This window comes from Apodemus sylvaticus, chromosome 3 (genome assembly GCF_947179515.1).
Source record: "Apodemus sylvaticus chromosome 3, mApoSyl1.1, whole genome shotgun sequence".
Lineage (NCBI taxonomy): Eukaryota > Metazoa > Chordata > Mammalia > Rodentia > Muridae > Apodemus > Apodemus sylvaticus.
The window spans coordinates 98,097,855-98,119,823 of record NC_067474.1 but is presented as its reverse complement, the minus strand read 5'-3'; the positions used below and the strand labels follow the sequence as shown (position 1 = coordinate 98,119,823).

Below are 21,969 nucleotides of genomic sequence, written 5' to 3'. Positions count from 1 at the left end.
GCTGTGAACTTTCATTACCACCAACAAAATACTGTATGCCATGTGGCTTCTTTTAATCATTTCCGATGATTAACCTTCAATACAAAACAAATGTATCCTTAGTTCACACATACACACACACACACACACACACACACACACATATACATGTATGTTCCTATCCAGAGCAGGGTCAGGAGGGGTGGAAGCCATTAGACACCTCCGGTCTTGTTCCTCCAGAGCTTTCTACCTTGTCTGCTGAGACTAGCCCCCAATTGGGACTTGTCAAGTAGGTTAGGCTGGCTGGCTAGGAAACCCAGTCAGCTTCCCCAGCACTGGGATTACAAACGTGCCACTATATCCAGCTTTTTACATGGGTACTAGACATTGCATGTGAGTATTCATGCTTGTGTGGCAAGCACTTTATCATCTTACAGTCTCCCCGATCCCTTTAACATTCTGACATGCCAGAGTCCAGCCAGCATGAGAGTCCTAAGAAGAGACAGTAAAGGGGTGTGGCATCAGTGGTCTTCGCTAAAGCATTTTTATCTTTGGCAATTCTTCTGTTTATAACTATTTGCTATTCTAAGGCCAAAAGTCATTGGCTTTTGGTAATTAATTCCTACTGGCAGCAATGGGGGAGTGGGAGGAGAAAAGACTTAATGAAGCAGTTTTTCATTCTATCAGCTCATTATAAGTTCAGAGCAACAGTTTCACGTGGCCTTGCTTTATCACAGCGCACACCTGTGGCTTCATCCTTGGACCTGACCTAGAATGAATACTTTTCCTTGATCACAAATTTGTCTATTTTTAGTGCAATTATGAAAACTCATTGTATTCCTTATTATGAAGCCTTTATTTATTATTCTATGAGGAGGAACACACTGTATTCTTGCTAACTTTATTACATTTTTCTGTCAAAGCAACTAAAACTATCTCTTAGAACTTCTTTCCTAAAATTATTTAATTCAAATCTAGAATTCTACAAAGTCATTAATTCATGTAAAAAGCATGATTTCATGAACGTTCATCTTCAGGTTGATCTGCAGGGAATTTGCCCCATAGGGTAGACTGATGCCCAGGAATCACTAGGGGATATAATAGTGACAGAAAAGGCACATCAGCAGCAAGAAGCAATCCTGGAATGAAGTCTCTGAAGACCAGCATTCTTAGAGCTCACCCACCGCAGGCCATGCACAGCAGTGGGCCATCGCCAGAAAATTCACTTGCATGCCTTTTAGCCTTTCCTAGATGCTTCCAACACTGGCAACTCAAAGTCAACTTACAAGGAGCCCAAAGCATACAGGAAAATGCAGTGTCACACTATCTTTTTCATTCATAAATGGATGAAAAATCCATTCATAAATGGATGAAAAGGAATGAACATTTTTCATTCATAACACCACTTCCTGAACTGTATCTCAAGGAGGGGACACTGAAGCAGGCAGCAAACATACTGCATAAAGCATACCCACTTTCCCCATCACAGAACAAAGACGACAGCCCATGGGATTGCTCCTTCTTGTAGTCTCTCTAGCTGCTTGGAAACAGACGCCCTATATTTTGTGGTGGTGGTGGTGGTGATGGTAGTGATGACAATCTGACTTGTTGACTTGATGATGATGATGATGATGATCTGACTTTTCGGCTGGCTATACTCCATTTTTCACTTACTGCTTTCGCCACAGAGACCATGACTTAAAACCCCTTCAGTGTCCACAGAGTTCTCAGGGGAAAACAAAATTCATTGTCTCTCCAACACCTCCTCATCACCTCCACCCACTGAAGACTGTTCACACAATAGCAAAGAACCACTGGCTCTGGGAACATCTGCTGAACAGAACTACCTTTATTTTTCTGAGACCTAGTTAAGGTCACTGCTCCTGTCCTCTCCTCTGCCCACAAGCAGAGGGCAGTGTTGCCCAAGCGCTACCAGAAGCTGGTACTTTTTGCGGTTATTTCATTTCCTCCACAAGTTGTGGTCAAGCAATGTCTTAGCTGTGGGACATTTCACTCTGATATCACTAGATTATGCATTGACTTCCTGTGGTACATCTTTTTATAGCAGCTACTAGTTAACACAGTGAGATTAACTTTTACCTACAACTTCATTTTCATGATTTCTCTTTTTCAAATTCCCTCTTAGGAGATTCTCAGGCACTGGCCATGCTGGATTCTAACCTCTGTTTCTGCATTAGTCTTACTGACGATCAGGCTGGTGTCAAGGACAAGGTCTTACCAAGAAATCAAAACCTGGGCTGCTCGGACCAGAAACAAAAGGCATCCTAGTACTGCGTTTGAGACTGCTTAGCCATTCATTTTATAAGCAAAGCTTCTCTGAACACAGGAAGAAACTACTGCTGCCCCTTCCCTCTGAGCACACTGTGACCCAAGGGAAACCTCAGAGCACTGTGCTGTCACACCACAGCAGACAGTATAAAAGATTCATGAGCAGACAGAGACAGGCCAGGCAGCCGGGGTCTGCAAGCAGAAGGGACATCCACCCACTGGCGTATTAATACCTCCGTTCTGGTTGTCTTCTGACCGGGAGGGAAGAAGATTCTCATTTAGCTTTGCACCCCTCGCCCTTCCACAGCGTGCTGGCCTCTCCTTGGTGTGACATCTACAAGCTGCTAATTAGAGCAGTGGTAAAATCTGAACCTAAAGGGCGGAAGGAACATTTGCCATGTAAATAATACCATCCGGCTACTGTTCTCTGGTTTAAAAGCATCTCTCCGTCATCTTCTTTTGCCACAATTATAGGGTATTTTCTACCTATTCAAAGCCAGGTTATCATGAACCCCCATGCCAGCTTCCTGTCATTTCTCCCACAAATATTCCCCAAGTAAGCTCTCCTCTTGTACAAAATCAGCTTAGATCAACCACTGAAATTTAAGTGTTCTCATCTCCCAGGCTTTGTCTTAAAACTAAGTTGCTGTGAGCAATGTGTCATACGAGCATTGGCCTTTGCTGTCCCGTTACACACAGGGTGAGTGACAGCTTTGGTCCCTGAGGCTCTCTCAACACTGTGCCCCCCACCACCACACACACCCATGGCCTCCTGGAGCTGCAGAAGCTGCTGATCCTTCACCCTCACCACACATTCAGTCAGGGACTCTCTAGAGACTTTATGGAAAGTAGCAGAATAAGCTGCTTAGAGTTGGACTTTATCTGCCAGAGTTCAGGGAAGAGACTAAAGACAGACTGATCATTGAGGAGACCGTACCTCCTTTAGCTCCAGCTGGAAATACCTAACTTCAAAGATGATCTACAGCTACATGAGCCTAGCTTCAGAGGAGGTGCTGACTTCTCAGAGAAAGGACTGGTTCTCAGTCTAGCATGGTGAGAATATCTAACATGAGAACCTGCTTCACCAAGGCCAGGTCCAAAGGAAACTCCAACTTTTCAAACTCCAGAAGAAAGTCTAAATATCTCAACCTGGGTTACAGGAGGATTTCTGGGGTTAGATGAAAACCAACAGTCTTCAGGAACTTGTGCAACCCTTTCCCTTCTACCAAAAGGAGTCAGTCCCTTACCTCTGAAGGGACAGGGTCTTACCCTGGTGGTCATCAGCATATCAGAGCTCAGGCTGGTCTATGGGGTCCTTCATTATCACAAGTGGATACTGGATCTGTTCCTTAGCCTTATCGGCCAGATTTTCTTAGAAAATCTTTGTCCACATCCAGATTTTCTGGCCTGATTAGGTCATGGCTTCATCTGTGATGCTAAAACAAAGCATCAGCAACTACTACCATTTGTAAAGGACAGAAATGCAGGTTTCCATAGTTCCACCTGTGGCAGCCCTCAAAGCCCAGTCAGACACCACCAGGTAATAAGCCACCACATACTGTTTTGAAAATGAAAATAATTTAGAATAGCCTCGAGTAAGATAATCATGGGAAGGACCATGAAGGGCAAATACAAAGATATGACTGAAGGCTCTGCCTTATACCTTCAGGAAAACCAGTGGTTTGAAATCAGAGAAACAACTGAATTGTAACACAGTAACACAACTACTGAATTAGAGGTGGGGAAAACAGTAATAACTGAGAATCAGTAAATAGATATATAGTGGAAATATAAAAACAAAAGGAATGGAAAAGTTATCATCCTAAAACCCACTCCATAGCAATACACATGTCTCAAGACCATAGCCGAATCAAGAGTTCTTTAAATAGCCAATGACTGAAGGAATCCATCGCCAAGAGACAGTAAAATGGTGCAACAGGGAGCTCCGCCATCACAGGGAGGTGTGAGCTCAGTATGATTGCCCACAGAGCCGTCTTTCTGCACCACAAAGATGGACAAGAGAAAGGAGACCACCGCACTTGTCATCAGGACAGCAGAACAACTTATCCATAAATCAACCTAACAAAAATGATTGAAGAGAAAATGTTGAAATGGGAAAGCGATGTTTTAAAATCACCGATTAAGCAGAAAGCAAAGGCATTTATCAGTCAAGTTAATAGTTTAGTGTTGCCAAAGTTACCTAGAATTAATTCATAAGTTCAGAGCATTTCCTTTACAGTCTATCAAAACATTGCCAGAGTTTAAAGGTTACATGCAAAACTATGAATGGTGGTATGAAAGAAAATTAAAAGCTTAGAGATTTGGAAATTATTTGAAAAAAATAAAGCAAAAGCCAGAAGGGGTTTCTCCTTCTATAAACTATAGTCACAATAATTAAGTAATATTAAAAAATATGATTCCATGAAAAATTAATCAAGAAGAAAAAGTTAAATAAAGTACTATTCTCTCTCTCTCTCTCTCTCTCTCTCTCTCTCTCTCTCTCTCTCTCTCTCTCTTTCTCTCTATCTCTCAAACACAAGCACACACACACACACACACACACATGCGCGCACATGTACACACAGTGTGTGTGTACAGAGACAAATGGGGAAAGGGGAGGATTACAAAGTTAAGGCAGTACCAGAATTTCAGCCTATGGAAACTCTTAGGGTTCTATAATTAAGACACCAGAGTGACCAGGAAGAAGGAGAAAAACAGATAATCCATAGAATTATAGAAGATGAATACCTCAAAATGCTGTCAGTCAAGAAGTACCCTGGGCAATCTTTCATATATACACATCTCAAACATGACAGGCTACATACAGTGTGTTCGCATCTGTTCTACCTTTCACATTCCTAGTTACCTCTGGTTTTACAAAAATTTCTTCAATGTACTAACCATGAAAACCACTACTGAGCCATCTCATCCACCTTTCAACTGTTGCTTTCAGAGATCTAATTCGCATTGAAATTGTGATAACTCCACCATCTCTGGGGGAAATATCCTTGTCAGCATACTAGAGATGTGGTATACACACACACACACACACACACACACACACACACACACTACTGGTAGACTCAAAGGGTTTTCATTTAAAATAACTAAAGGTATGTGTCATCTCATATTTTTCTGGATAGAACATCTGCACATACTAAATACCACTGTGGTATAAAAATCTGTCAAAACTATTAACTGTGGGTTTTCTTCCTCATTTCTCTCTGTTACACCAGATGTATAACAAATTAGTCTAAAGTATTTATATTTGTCAAAAATTCAAGCATAGAAAGTTTAGACTTCTCTGAAAAAAATAATACTGCATAGATTTTTACTAAAAATAATAAACTGGGCATGTTATTTTTCTTGTGCCTGGACTATGCAATATGTATATTAATGTTACCTTATTTCAGGCTAATAAAACAAACTCATTTATGTTAGGTAAATATTGTATTATAAATTAATTCTTCATTTCAGATAGAAAAGATGAGTTTCAAATGCCAAACATTTTGGGAACTTGTAAATCTATTATCCCTTATCGTATAATTGGCTTCTCATTTGTCAGGTTAAAAATAAGGATATTTTGACCAAATACAAATATAATATTTTTATTAGAATATAAGAACTGAATGTAGACATAGGAAGATCTGACTAACACAGACTGCCTCTTACCTCTCTTGCAAACACTCACAGGAGCTGGCGATGGAATGGTGACAGGATTTCATTTCTGAAGGCCTGGAAGGATCCTAGAAAGCTGTACGTTTGGAAGCATGTGGGGTTAGAGGGCTGAAGTACAATAGTCAAGTCAAGCAGGGATTTTATAAAACTCGAAAACCACCATACAAAAAAAAAATGATTCCTTCATAAAGCTCATAATATTGTTTAATGATCTCATTCAGATGAAACCAAATATATTTTAACTTTCTTTTTTTCTTCCTAATGTCCTCCCTAATCCTTCTTAAATGGTGGATTCTTACTCTTTAATTCTTACCCCTCTAGAAGCAAGTGGGTAAGACCCAAGCTGCACTTGGGTACTCTGAGAGATGGCTGTTTCTGCTGCTTCCGTGCCTGGGGGCACGAACATATTCATTCAAAGATGCTGCAGCAGTTTCAGATCTGAGGGGTTCTTTATCGACTAAAAACTGACACATCCACAGAGAGTAAAAAGAACCAGTGTCCCAAGAGAGCTGGAGCTGGTTTATGGGTGTCAGAGGGTCTTCAGAATCCCAAAGCAACTGGCAACTAAGACCAATAGCTGCTGTGCTGGTGGTGTCTTGTCAGCTCAACACAAGCTAACTTCATCTGGGAAGAAGAATTTCAATTGAGAACCGTCTCCATTAGATTGGCCTGTGGGCAAATCTGTGGTGCATTTTCCTTGTTAATAACTGATGTGGGAGTACTAGCCAACTGAGGACAGTACACCCCCCAGCATGAGGTCCTCAGGTACCTAACAAAGCTGGCTGAAAGGACATTTGGAGAAAGCTGGTTAGCAACAGGCCTCTGTGGCCTCTGCTGTGTTCCTGCCTCCAGGCTTCTGCCTTGAGTTCCTGCCCTGACTTCACTTCATGATGGGCTGTAAGGTGAAATAAATCCTTTCCTCTCAAGGTGCTTTTGTTCATGGTGTTTATCATCCAAAAGAACCCAAACTAAGACAGCTGTGAGCTTTGGTAGATCCACCCTCAATCTTAGCCCCCAGCCCAGCTAGCCTCCACTCTCCAGCAACCCCTGCCCAGACCATAATCCTCATTCACAAGATAATGAACACGATGTGATCTTGACTGCATGCAGGGTTGAACAATGTCATAAGATGACTTAGCTCTGGCCTTGCCATGCTTAGGTTCAAATGGAAAAGCTCTCACACCAAAGCAAGCATACAATTTACTCCAAGATCTACCCAACTTCAGTTCTCAGACAAGGCGCCTACTACAGAGGGTACCATTACTGCAACAAAGACTCCATTCCTCCCTTCACACTGATGACTCTGTTCCCTTCCAGGTGATGACTGATGTGGCAAACATTCTGCTCCAAGCACAGTGGGAAGATACTAGACAACAGTACATGTACGCACATGAAGGAACCGCAAATTCCCATTCTTTTCTAGTTTCTGATAGGGCAGAGTATGTACTAGAAAATTAAAACCATAAGTAAACTCACCCAGGAAAAGTAGTACAGGTAACAGTCAAACAAAGTAATGGACAAGTGGCTTTCACGCTGGTTTGGGGGGTCTAAAGGTAAGTAGTACCAATTCAGTAGACCCCACAGAAGCAATTTAAATCAAAGGTCAATTCCTTCCCAGTAAAAACTAACTATTCAGTTTGATTTGGGATAAGGGTTATTAATTCTATGGCTAGTAAATATGCAAAATGGGGAAAGAATCATCCTCTGCCAGAGATAATGGTGTTGAATTCCTCTTACCATTATCCAAGCAGCTTAACAATCAGAGCTTATATTGTGGTGTCATTTGTATGAGGATGGTCACAGTCCAGAGTTAAAATTGGCATGATGAACAGTTATACTCAGTTACATCACCCTGCTACAGATGAAAGATGCACTATAAGCTTTCCTTATGCAAAGAGTTTAGCTGATATATCGGCATAGTGTTACTTGGAAGGTGGGGATGTGAATGGAGTAAAATGCTGTGGAATTCAGAGAGATCAAACTGTTCATCACTCAGGGTGCCCATCTGGTATTGACCACCCCCATGCTGCCCTTAGTGACAATTACTCTGCAAAGGTGTGGAAATATAGTCCAGGATTCCAAATCCAAGGACTGTTCATGCTAAAACCTTTTTAGGAGATTATTATTTTTTTAAACAACATTCATAAATTCTGGACATGCGTGTACACATACAAATCCCACATCCAACCCCAAGTAATATTCTATGAAAAACATAGCGAGGAGCTGAGGAGATAACCAAACCTTTTGCCAAAGAAGCAGAACATCCATTTGCTTTGTCTACACTGGCAGAACTTGGCCATTTATAGTCTTAATGGTACATCCGTAACCTCTGGCAGTCACATCTTGGCTGCCAAACAGAAACTACAGAAAATAGCAATTGTTTCTCTATGGCTTTCAATCTTTTAAACTATTTAGTAACAGTCCCTACCTTGAGGTATTAAGACAAGACCAGGAGTAGCTTAGCAACCTAAAACTCCACTTGGCATTGGATATGTGCACACACCCCTCTCCTAATAACACACCTAGCTTCCTGGAACCCCATCAGAACTAAGCTGCACATACACCTATCTTCACACAAAGGAATAAGCCTCCCCTCTTTTAGTAGCACCCCAGTAGGTCCACTTGTAGTCAGTTTCCATTTAAACACAATCAAACCAGATTCAGGAACTGGATGAAAGAATCTGATACAATCTTAACTAGTCCTGACTTGTTCTGGGTACACAAATGATTAAAATCACACATGTTATAGAAAAGGGCAAGAACAATAAAGATAGGTTCATATAACTCCATCTGTCTATTAAAACAGAAAATTATCATGCCCAATCTCGAGCAACCAAACTCATCCTTTTACTGGACCCCAGAAGGAGTTCCCAATCAGAAGTAAAAAGCAATAACCATTGCCCTTGGGAATACAGAGGTAAGGAGATTCAGTAGTATCAGATCTATTGATTTACTTCTGAAACAAGATTGTTACTTTGTGTATTTGTGCTTCTTCCATTTTTGGAAAAAGATGTCAAGAACTTGAAAAACTGTGGTGTTTCCAAATGACCACTCCAAAATACTATAAGCAAGGAACCAAAAATCCCTGCAAAGTCTAAAGACCTGATGTAACCATGCAGAGTCAACAAGTTCACTTCAGAATAGAAACTACTAATTTATGCCTAAATCTATATTTTTCCATCTATTGGCCTCATTTGCTTGGTAGATTTATAGTACAATAAAACCCAAGAAAATTAGTGTTAAGGACAACTAGGATGGTCATTCCTTACCAAATATATCCATGTCAAAATGCCAAAAGGAACGTGAGAGAATCAGAACATTAAGTATGTATCCCAGTCTTAGTTAGAGTTTTATTGCTATGAACAGACACTATGCCCAAGGCAACTCTTATAAGGACAACATTTAATTGGGGGAGGATTACAGGTTCAGAGGTTCAGTCCATTATCATCAAGGTAGGAGCATAGCAGTGTGAGGCAGGCATCATGCAGAAGGAGCTGAGAGGTCTACATCTTCATCTGAAAGCTGCTAGGAGCAGACTGGCTTCCAGGGAGCTAGGATGAAAGCTTTAAAGCTCACATTCACAAACAAAAACTTCCTCCAACAAGGCCAGATCTACTCCAACAAGGGCCACACCTACTAATAGTGTCACTCCCTGGGTCAAGCATATACAAACCATCACATTCCACTCTCTAGTCCCCATAGGCTTGTTCAAGCACATGAGTCTATGGGGCCCACATCCATCCATTGCGTGATATAAAATACATTTAGTCCAACTTTCAAAGACCCCATGGTCTATAGCAGTCTCAACAATGTTAAAAGTCCAAAGTTCAAAGTCTCTTCTGAGATTCATACAATCACTTAATTGTAATCCCCAAAGCAAATCAAGAAACAAGTTGAATAAACTCCAAACTCTACATCTCCATGTCTGATGTCAAAGTAGTCTTCAAATCTCCAACTCCTTTTTCTTCTTTGTTGACTGCAACAAACTTCTTTCTCTTGGATTGGTTCCACTCCCTGTTAGATGCTTTCTTTGGCAGGTACCTCATGACTGGCATCTTTAACATCTTAGGGTCTCCAAGTGAACTTCAACTTCACAGCTTCGTGTTCCAGTGCCTGGGATCTACACATGATCTTGTGGGTTCCTCCCAAGAGCTGGTGTCACTTCCCCAGCTCTGCCCTTCTGTAGCACTCTAGGCTCTGGCTGACTCCATTCTACTGCTGCTGCTGTTCTTGGAGGTCATCCCATGGTACTAGCATCTCCAATACTCTGGAGACTTCTACTGCAAGAAAGTTTCATCAATAACCTCTTATAGGTACTCCTTACGGTGCCAAACTTCAACTTGTTTTGCATGACTCCTTCATGGAGTCATGGGACATCAACTGCAATTGAGGCTGTACCTACACCAATGGCTTTCCATGGCCTCTCATAGTACAAAGCCTCAGTTGCTCTCTATGATCCCTTCATATGTTCAAAACCAGCACCACCTGGGTGGTTCTTATGCATTACCAGGCTATTACATACAACATTGGCTATCTCTGGAACACAGCTTCTTTATGCTCTCAGAAAGCACTTCCTAGATTTCCTAGAACACTCCAGTGATGCTAGTTTTAATCACTGCTAATTTCTTACTATAGCAAACCAACATTACTTGCCCCAGTAATCCCTTTTTTTTCACTCTAAAGTCAGAGTCACATAACTAAAGCTGCAATGTTCTGCTGCTTGCAGGAGCTGGAACATGGCCCCTTTATTCTATTACATTGCTTTTCTATCACTAGCTTTCTGTTTTCCTACTACTTCACTGTCGAAATGTGGCTTTCCTGGATCTTGCTATGTAGATTGACCTTGAACTCAGAGATTTGCATGCTGGTCTCCTAGGATTAAAGGTGTGTAGCACCACGCCTGGATCTAAATTTAGCTAGGTAGGATCTTGCCCCAAATTCCCACCCCCTTAATCTGTTATCTGCTAGAACATAGAATTCAGCTCCATTCTACTTCCCGGTGACCCTTTAATACTTGAACCATATATTTTGTATTTTTCCTTTCTCAGCTTGCTCCTTTTCATTAAAATGTTATTCATAAAGTGAACTTTAGTAACCACACTACAGAATTTATACCAAGCTATTTTGAGACTTCCTTTTTCAAAGTAATTAATGTAAATCTTCTTACCTTAGCCTCAGGCAGACTCTTTGACCAGTGGCAAAAAGCAGTCACATTCTTCATCAAATACTACAAAAACAGTCTCTATGCCACATACTGAAATTCTCCACTGAAACCTCTTGAGCAAGGTTTGCCCAGTTTAAATCACTCTCAATAACAAAGTCATTTATATTCCTATTAGGATAGCCCATAAAACCTCACTTAAAAGATTCCTCTGCTTTCCAAATCCAAAGTGCCAAAATCTACATTCTGCCAAACAAAAGCATGGTCAGGCCTATCACAGCAGTAACCCAGTCCCTGGTACCAACTTCTGCCTTAGAGTTTTACTGCTATGAACAGACACTATGACCAAGGCAATTCTTATAAGTACAACGTTTAATTAGTTTACAGGTTCAGAAGTTCAGTCCATTATCATCAAGGTAGGAGCATAGCAGTGTCCAGGCAGGCACTGTGCAGAAGGAGCAGATACTTCTACATCTTCATCTGAAAAGTATTAGAAGATTCACTTCCAGAGAGCTAGGATGAGGGTTTTAAAGTCCACTCCTACAATGACACACTTCCTCCAACAAGACCACACCTACTCCAACAAGGCCACACCTCCTAATAGTGCCACTCCCTGGGCTGAGCATACAGAAACCATCACAACTACTACAATTAGGGCTGCTTTTTGACATCTACTCCTCTCTCCCAGCTCCCAGAAACAAATAAAAGTCTTTCTTTCAAGCAGTTGCTGTGCATCATCATCTTTCCCAGTGAATGAAAGGGCTGCTGTTGTAGAGCAGTCTAAAACTAGAAGGGCCACAGAAAAATAATTATTTGGAGGGAAAAGATATAACATTTATTCCTCCAGTCCCCTAACTCTGAATATAAACTCAATAAGAAAAAAAAATGCAGCATGTAGGCTTGTGTTATATATTATTTGTGAACTTACATGTCTTGTTATATGAATTTAAAATTAAAATACTTTTTAAGTTTAAGAATACAAATGTAACAGTGTAACATTTATTTTATTTCCACATACCTAATCTTGCATGCTCATTGTAGTCCTGACCTACCCCATTCCACAACTGGATGAGCAATTCATTCTTAATTAGAGGTTGCATTACCTTCAACTACAGTAACTGTAAATCATTTGTTGACTTTAACGAGCCATAGTACATCTACATTGTTGGTTCCCTAATATAATTCTCTTATTGATGAGTCAAGGAATGTCAGGAGACAGTCTGGTATTTCTCTCACACCCACCTTATCACACCATTACCAATGAGAAAACCTATAATGAACTATGGCTTCAGTTCAGAGGTCACGTGAGTCATGGACTCTAGCTTCTCTCCATTCTCCTGAACAAGCATAATTCTTACTATGAATATTAGTCACTTTTTTCTCTCTGTGACAATATACCTATTATGTAAACAAAGTATTTTAAAAAAGGGAGAATTAAGGGGAGGGAGATGTATGTGCCTGGAAGGATGGGAGGGCAGAGTAGAAAAGGGGTTTGGAGAGAGATAACTAACACCAAAGATGTTTGAAAGGTCTTAGGGCAGTAATGCACTTCCTCCTGCTAGGCCCCAACTCCTAACAATCTACTAAGATATAAATGTATCCAATAAATTTTCATCAACATTAGCACCCTCCTGATCTAATCTCCTCACTAACTGGGACACAACCCTTCAACACAGGAACATTTTTATCATAAAACTCATAGCCAAACTATAACACTGTGTCCATTGCTACTGCTCAGAAACCTGAGAGGAACCAAGGTCAAGGACTAGCTCAGCAACACTGAAAACACCACAGGCTGTTATCACAGCAGTTACGAAAATAGTTAACCCAGGTTTCTAATACAGAGAAGTTACCTAGGATCAAAGATGATTGATCCACTGATGTATAGAACCTTTCTATAGCATTTCAAAATGCAAAGTACATTTCCAATAAATATATGAAAGAAGAGAAGATCAGGATAGGAAACTAAATTTCAACGTAAGAAATTAGGAATCTCTGGTAGGCACAATCTAAAGAGTAAGGGGGAAATGTAGTTTTAATTGACTTAATTATATACTCAGAAAACAAAGCCTGTTACCAGATTCTATGTAAGCTGGAAGAAGACTCTTAAAATCAGCTTACATCAGAGAAAAGAGACTGGACAAAGTAGGTTAGGAACACCATAAATACTATGTCCAGAAGGCCTATAGTGAATTCTCAGATAATGGAGCTGGACCCTCATCTCTGAAGTATGAATTGCCAAATACCACATTTTTATTTTTCTTTTCTTTTTTGAAAACAAAATGTACTGCCAAAAAAAAAAAAAAAAAAACCCACAGGCCAGTGATGAATCTGCTGCATGCACATCACACAGCTAACCACATGTGTGGCTCACATTTTTGAGGCTCGTTTTATTAGCTGTACAGTTTCCAACAGTGAAGGCCAGAGATGGCTCCATTCTTCACCTACCACAGAATCATTATCTCCAAGTCAGAGCTCCAACCAAAGCCAAAGCAGCAGGCAGCAGGCAGCAGGCAGCAGGCAGAGAGGCTCTGGACACTTTCTTCCACTCTCAAAGGTCACATATGAAGTCATTCCCTACCTATCTTTCCTCCTCATCAGTCTGACTGGATCCACGCACAGAATAGGCAAGTTCCTAAATAATTAGAGTGTCCTAATCCTTTAATCACTAAAGATGATAGCCATTAATAAAGACCAGCATGCATATCCTAGGCCTCAAAAGCCCCACGTGACTCATATGGTTCAGACCCATCTCCGAAGGCCACATCCCTACCCCATGGGGGTTGTTTGTCTTTTCTATGAGTTGTATCAGAGCCGCAATGATCTTAACACAAGAAGGAAAAGGAGCTAGGGGTGTCTTCTGCTCTCTACTTATTTTCAACATTCTGTCTTTGTCTAACAAGGTCATGTGACACCCCATGTCCCTGCTCAGCTGTGAGCTTTTCACAGAAGAGGAGTGCATTCGAGCACAATGTCCAAACATCCGTGAACAATGAGTGGCAGGTTCAGAAACGCTCAGTACAATGTCAGTAACCATCCCACCGAGGATGAGTTCAGCTTAGCGGCAGCTCGGCCTAGCAGGAACAGGGCACAAGTCCTGCTCCTGTTAAATGTCCACCACAGATGCACTGTCGTACAGAATCCTAAAGGAAGGTAAGAAATCTGGGAAGTAAAAATAACAACATACAGTTCTGCTACAGAGTTATTCATCCATTAATGAAATGTTCAGAGTCTTTAAGTCACTAAGCTGGAAAGGCCGTTTCACGGCTTTCCAGATCTTACCACAAATTCATCCACTTATTTGTCAATTCATTTGCCCCAAGATACTCATTAAATCTGAGTTATTATTAGATTCTCAGAATGTAAACAAAGCTATATTTCTAATTCCCAAAGACATTAGTTCTAAGGCTTTAATCTCAGCATTTGAGAAGTATGGGGAGGCAGAACACGGGTTTAAAGCTGGCCTGGTAACATAGTAAGATCCAGATTGTTAAAAAGCTAAGTTAAAAACAAGAACAACAACAACAAATTAAGAAAAGAAAATCATTTGGAAACCTCACCCAAAAAAATGAAGGTTTTTATGTCTCATTTGAGAGACCTGGCTATAAGAATTTTGTTCTTTTCTTTTCTCCATATGACTCCACAGTAAATGGCTTGAAACCACACTTTGAGCAGCAGTCTAAGGGAAGGCAGAAGATATGTAGAAAGCAATCCTGGAGAAAGCTCCTGGAAGCCAGAGTTTATGTGAACAGGTCTTTACTAGATGGCGCCACCTTGAACACAAGGGAGAGGGCAAATGAGTTGAGAGATGACTACCAAGGACAGGGCAGTCTTAAGGGAAAGGCTTAAGGCAGGCCAGACTCCCTCTGAATACAAAGCAAGGCATCCTTGGAAACTGGCAAAGATGCAGTGTGAGACTGCCAAAGCCAGTATCTTGGTCCTTTAGATTCCCCCAACTATGCTGCAGTGCTACCCACACTACAGAGCTCTAATGTCAGAGTTTCAGGAGACTCACGACACATTTCATTTCCATCATGAAGCTCTCCGACTACTGAGATTAAAACTCAGTGTGGTGTCATGTTTTGTAACCCCACTGCTTGAGAGTTTACACTCAAGACCAGAACCACTGGATGCATAGACTTGGATCGGATACATCATGCCAACCCAAGTCTCCTGGTTCCCAGCTACCCAAACGCCACACAGTTTCAAAGGCCAACGTCCCAGCTTGTGTCTGAATCCTCCGTGAAGGCCACATCCTGAACTTAGATGCAGCTTCATGTGGCTTGATGGATGGGGGAGGGGGAAAGGCAATTTAATTTTCTAGAAGTTAATTAAAACATAGATTTTTATACACAGCATTACATATCACCATATGCTGTGTTAGGGTGAGTGTTACTTCTAAAAATAACTAAAGCTGCTCCGATGGAATTGGATCTGAGATCAATCCTTAGCTGGCAACCTGCACACAGCCATGTTTCCCTCTGGACATACATAAAGGGGCAGCTGGAAGGGCTGCACCTCTGATGGGTAGTGCCCGATATGCAATTTGAACAGGGCAAATCTACCTAGAATTTCACTTCAAACTAAAGCTACCCATTAAAAACAAGGGGAAAAATGAATAAAGCAGCAACCCAGAGAGACTAGAGCCCCAAGCCTGCTGGTAAGGGCTCCAGTAGAACCAGGCTATGCTTTAAATGTGCTCATCTTTTTTTTTAATTTTTTCTATATTCTTTGTTTACATTACAAATGATTTTCCCTTTCCTGGTTCCCTCCTCCCCATAAGTACCATAAGCCCTCTCCCCTCTGCCCATTCCCCAATCAACCCTCTCCAACTTCTCTGTCCTGGTAATCCCCTACAATGCTGCATCAAGCCTTTCTAGGACCAAGGACCCTCTCCTTCCTTCTTCTTGGGAATCATTTGATATGTTAATTGTGTCTTGAGTATTCAGAGCTTCTGGGCTAATATCCACTTATCAGTGACTGCATTCCATGCGTATTCTTTCGTGATTGGGTTACCTCGCTTAGGATGATATTTTCCAGTTCCAACCATTTGCCTAAAAATTTCATGAATTCATTGTTTTTAATTGCTGAGTAGTATTCCAGTGTGCAAATATACCACATTTTCTGTATCCATTCCTCCATTGAGAGACATCTGGGTTCTTTCCAGCTTCTGGCTATTATAAATAAGGCTGCTATGAACATAGTGGAGCATGTGTCCTTATTGCATGCTGGGGAATCCTCTATTCTCAACAGTAAAAGAACTTCTGGGGGAATCAGTATCCCATGGACCTCAAGCAGTACTACAGAGCAATAGTGTTAAAAACTGCATGGTATTGGTACAGTGACAGGCAGGCAGATCAATGGAAAATGTGCTCATCTTAACATCGTCACATTTGAAGTTTTGGCATCAAGCCATAGCAAAATACTGCATACTGGGGGGGGGGGCAGAGTTATACAAATTTAACACAGGCAGATGAGTTTGAGGCTAGCCCAAACTAAAGCGATGTAGTCAGCTTTACAAGGGCAATCACTTATATGTGGTACTACATTTGAAGAACTAGTTAATGTCACTATTCCTAACCACTTGTAAGGTTCTATTTAGATTGGGGCATGTAAGAAAGTGAGGGAGTCAGGAGAAAGATTATACAATTTCCTAAACTGTGTAGGTAACAATGGTGAACACTTAATCCACTTGGGATCAGATTAAATACAACCTATTATTTTGAACAATAGGATCAGGTTTCAGATAAGGAACTGGGTTTCTGAGGGGTAGAACTTTGTCTGGATCAACTGCTAATGTATGTCTCAGATAGTCAGTGGCTCGGGCCAAATGCTACCTTGCAGAGACATTACTTCTCCAGTGGGGCTCTTGAGGCTCTTCTTACAGATTCATCTCCATACCCGCCTGAGCAACAGCAGATGTACAAAGCTCCATCCGTGAAGGGGCTCGTGCGACTCCTCACAGTCTCTGCTCACATTACTAGGTCCCTGGAGCACCTACTCTCCAATATATGATTTTCTTTCTTTTTTTTTAAATTTTATTCGATATATTTTTTATTTACATTTCAAATGATTTCCCCTTTTCTGGTTCCCCACTCGCCAAAAGTCACATAAGCCCCCTTCCCTCCCTCTGTTCTCCCACCCATCCCTTCCCACTTCCCTGTTCTGGTTTTGTCTTATACTGCTACACTGGGTCTTTCCAGAACCAGGGGCCACTCCTCCGTTCTTCTTGTACCTCATTTGATGTATGGATTATGTTTTGCATATTCCAGTTTACCAAGCTAATATCCACTTATTAGTGAGTGCATACCATGATTGATCTTTTGAGACTGGGTTACCTCACTTAGTATGATGTTCTCCAGCTCCATCCATTTGCCTAAGAATTTCATGAATTCATTGTTTCTAATGTCTGAATGAATTGTTTCTAATGAATTCATTGTCTGAATTGTTTCTAATGAATTCATTGTTTCTAATGTTTCTCCATTGAGTAGATATACCACATTTTTTGCATCCATTCTTCTGTTGAGGGATACCTGTGTTCTTTCCAGCTTCTGGCTATTATAAATAGGGCTGCTATGAACATAGTGGAACATATATCCTTATTACATGCTGGGGAATCCTCTGGGTATATGCCCAGGAGTGGTATAGCAGGATCTTTCGGAAGTGACATGCCCAGTTTTCTGAGGGACTGCCAGACTGATTTCCAGAGTGGTTGTACTAATTTGCAACGTCACTGCTAATTTGCAGCAGTGGAGGAGTGTTCCTCTTTCTCCACATCCTTGCCAACATCTGCTGTCTCCTGAGTTTTTAATCTTAGCCATTCTGACTGGTGTAAGGTGAAATCTCAGGGTTGTTTTGATTTGCATTTCCCTAATGACTAATGAAGTTGAGCATTTTTTAAGATGTTTCTCCAGGATCCGAAATTCTTCAGGTGAGAATTCTTTGTTTAACTCTGTACCCCATTTTTTAATAGGGTTATTTGGTTTTCTGGGGTCTAACTTCTTGAGTTCTTTGTATATATTGGATATTAGCCCTCTATCTGATGTAGGGTTGGTGAAGATCTTTTCCCAATTTGTTGGTTGCCGATTTGTCCTTTTGATGGTGTCCTTTGCTTTACAGAAACTTTGTAATTTTATGAGGTCCCATTTGTCAATTCTTGATCTTAGAGCATAAGCTATTGGTATTCTTTTCAGGAACTTTCCCCCTGTACCGATGTCCTCAAGGGTCTTCCCCAGTTTCTTTTCTATTAGCTTCAGAGTGTCTGGCTTTATATGGAGGTCCTTGATCCATTTGGAGTTGAGCTTAGTACGAGGAGACGAGGATGGATCAATTCCCATTCTTCTGCATCCTCACACAAACCACAGAGCCACTCTGCACAGCAGGGCATCTATCTCCTGAAGCACAGGCCATCTGGAACCTCTGCCCCAGGAGGTCTACCTGGGCTTTATTCTTTGTTTACACACTTACCACAGAGGGAGGAAGAGCCATGGTAAGACCATAATAAATACCTTTTCAAAAAGCCAGCACACTGAGATTTATTTTTTAATTGATGACATTCATACTATGACATACAAATTATATTCTCAAAATTAAAAATAAAGAGTCCCTTGCCAATATGACTACAGCTAAAGCACCCAGTAATTACGATGAATCTAATTACTTCGTTTGTAAGGCAGATGGGGTGTGCCTGCTACCACTTCACATCCTGCACTCTTCCTTCTCCCTGAGTGACTATTGTTAAAAAAAAAAAGTCACAGTTGCAAGCCCTCAGTCAAGAAGAGCTCTGAGCTGAACCAGGAATAAAATGCAGGTGACATGGGTGGCTCTGCCATTGCTCCCCAAACTACTAATTCCTCTTCTCGGTCTTAGGAAAACTGGGGGAGTGGGGAGGCGGCTCAGAGGGTAAAAGCATTTGCAGTATAAGCACAAAGACATTGGTTCAAATCTCAGAACCCACATAAAGCCCAATATGGCATGTTTCCTACAGGGAAATCATGGCAGAGACAGGGATGCCTGGAAGCCAGCAAGACAGCTAGCCCGGCATGAGAAACAGTGCCAAGTCTAAAAGGACCCTACCCCAAATAAGGTAGAAGGGGATTCCTAAACGCGCACGCACATGCATGCACACACACACACACACACACACACACACACACATGAGTGCCTCAAAAAAAAAAAAAAGGGGGTGGGGGGATAAAGAAGACTGCGAGCTGATGTTTTTGTCACTTGGGGGCTGGCTATGGAATCTGGCAGACGTGGAGTCCAGCTTGGGGGCTGGCTATGGAATCTGGCAGACGTGGAGTCCGGCTTCTCTGTTTAATCTCTGAAACATGTTATTTAGTCATTAGTATCAGAATTGCAGGTTCCTGGAGAGAATCAGCTGAATCGGGGCCTGACAGGAAGAAGTGAAGGCCAGAGCAGCTGTCCTGCCTTCTGCAGGTACTGAAGGGAAAGGGATCCCAAAATGGTATAGTAAAGAGAGGCCATTCTCAAGGCCTTTCTTCTCCCTTGCCTCTTCCACGGGTTAAAGACTTATAATCTGCAAAAGCCTCAGGAGACAAACACAACCCACCGAAGAAATGTGAGGAAATCAATGAAGGCCATACCCTAGCAAAGCATCTGGGGAAGAATATGCAGAAGTGTAAGGAAGCTCTCTCTCAGGGACCGCACTCCTGCAGAATCTAATACTTTGGACCTCTATCTGAGGTATCCATGAGCTTCTGAAGAACTGGATCAGGAGTCCTGGGCCATGCTTTGGTTATTGGCAGAGGTGTGCTGGGATGTGCCATGCCTTAGTTACACTAGATTTCTAGTGCTTGACCTACATCTTCTTCTCTTCTTGCTCCCTGCCCCTCCTCCTGTGCTGGCTTAATCTGGAGCTAGAATAGCACTCTATTCCTGCACTACACCCTCTGCCTGGGAGAAAGAGGAGGAGGAAGGTGAAACAGAAAGAAAGGAGGAGAAGGGAAGTGATGAGAGGAAAGGGAAGACAATCTTTACTGCCAGGTGAACGGCCCATCAGCATAAAGCCTTTAGCTTTATAACAATATAACAAAATGAACACAAGACAGGAAATATACAAAAGGAGAACACCCTAACCAAGCCTCATGTGAAGCCAGACAAGGTTCACTGAGGCCTCTACGGTGGTAAGAGTTGCTCTAATTTTAGGCCATCTTTACTGGCCACAAAGCCCCCACATCTCTTCACCTTCCTCTATGCATTCCTAAACATGACTTGAGGCTGCAGCACATTGAAAATACTGACATGGACTGAGAGTCCCTTGACATATGGGGGGCAGAAAAGGAACAGGTGTTAGGCAGGGATCAGAACCCAGCCCAGCCTGTACCTGCTGAGCACACAAACAAGGTCCTGCAGGAGCCATCTGCTGTATTCTGTCCCAGAGCCCCCTGTGGGAAGCACTACCAGATTCAAGAGGACATTTCTCCATCCCCAGCACCTGACAGCCCATCAGCTCAAGCAGAGCACAGAGGAAGCCCAGAACACGGGCTGGGAGGCAAGAGCTCTTCTGCACTGCTTAGTGAGGCAGGAGACAGCTGCTTAATACAGTTTTCTCTCTCATTGCCTGGGGATGATCTGAAGGTTTCAGACAGACTCCCAGGGGGCACAAGCTCCCCAGAGTGACCTCAGCATCCCTTTCACTTTAAAAGTACTATTGCTTGATCTAATATGTTCTGTGAAACCACAAATAGGAAACTGAGTCAAAAGTTTCCCTCTCTTCCCACCCCCACGCATTTCTCAGCCCCTAGATCTTTCCAGAGCCCCACTACACTCCCCTGTCTTGCGGGTCGTGGACCACATCCGATGAGGTGCTGATTCATCCCCTTACCAGCTGCTAAGGTACTGTCTTCCCTTACTCCCTCCCTCTGAGATGGAACTGCTCTCTCTGTCTTTCACACAAGGTCTCTGTCAACAGCATCTCTTGGGAATTGCACAAACACATTCCACCTTAGAGTGACCCTGGTAAGGAACGGTCAGAGATGAGCATGGCTTGCCAGAACCCTTCACCACTGATTCTGCTCAGCCACAAATAGGGGCTACTAGACTAGAATCCAGGGGTCCTAGACTACAATCCACAGAAACCTAGTCACAGACTGAGTGATCTCTTAAGGTTGTTCCTTCTATGAAAGCCAAATCTTCCTTCTCATTCACTCAGGAGCACCCAACGTTACAGGACAATGTTGCACATAGAGCTGTGTCCAACAGGACAATGGAGACTGGCATATTAAATCCCCAATAGGATTCCAATAAACATATAACTTGGTATCTGCGCCACCCCCTTTTTATCTTTGATTCAGGGATTAAAAGGATCAAGTGAGAGAGAGAGACATCTCTGATGGAACACTGTGCAATGTGGGAACAGATTTGTTACAAGTGTCCTGGGTACCTGATTAGAATATCCCTTTGGCCATGGGGAAATGGTCAGTCCTGCTAATTCTCAAGAGTCCCGCTCCTTTTAGGAACGCTGCTGAAATTATGACCAACCCCTGACAGATTTCTACCTAAAACTGGAAGCTATCCCCAGACCCTATTTGGAGGCTGCAGATGGCTTATTTGCATATTGCATTTCTCCTGCTTGATGACTGTTTGGGGGGATTGTGGGAAGAAGCAGATGGAGGACACACTCTGTGCTAATGTGTCACCCTGGCAAGGAACCAGGCTAATAATGAATCTCTAAACAATACACTTTCAAGACAATTCATAGAGTATGTTCATTAAAAGGTTACCAGAAAGTGGGCATGAGTGTAGACAATACTGAAATGCAAATACAGATGGTGGGAATTTGCCCAAGAAATACCATGGTGGTAGTTTGCCCAACTTTACATTTTTACATTCAAGCTTTA

At 42.0% G+C, this 21,969-nt stretch overlaps 1 protein-coding gene across 2 annotated transcripts in view; it reads right to left on the bottom strand.

Moving 5' to 3' along the window:
* Sh3gl2 (SH3 domain containing GRB2 like 2, endophilin A1) overlaps positions 1-21,969 on the bottom strand; it is a 190,484-nt gene that overhangs the window by 119,444 nt on the left and 49,071 nt on the right. The window contains exon 1 of one of the 2 annotated variants that reach the window (XM_052176704.1): positions 2,502-2,596. The exons of the other annotated variant lie outside the window; for it this stretch is intronic. Within the exon in view, the coding sequence (XP_052032664.1) occupies positions 2,502-2,546 (45 nt within the window). The 5' untranslated portion in view covers positions 2,547-2,596. Of the gene's footprint in view, positions 1-2,501; positions 2,597-21,969 lie in introns of those variants that run through there. 2 annotated transcript variants of the gene reach the window in all.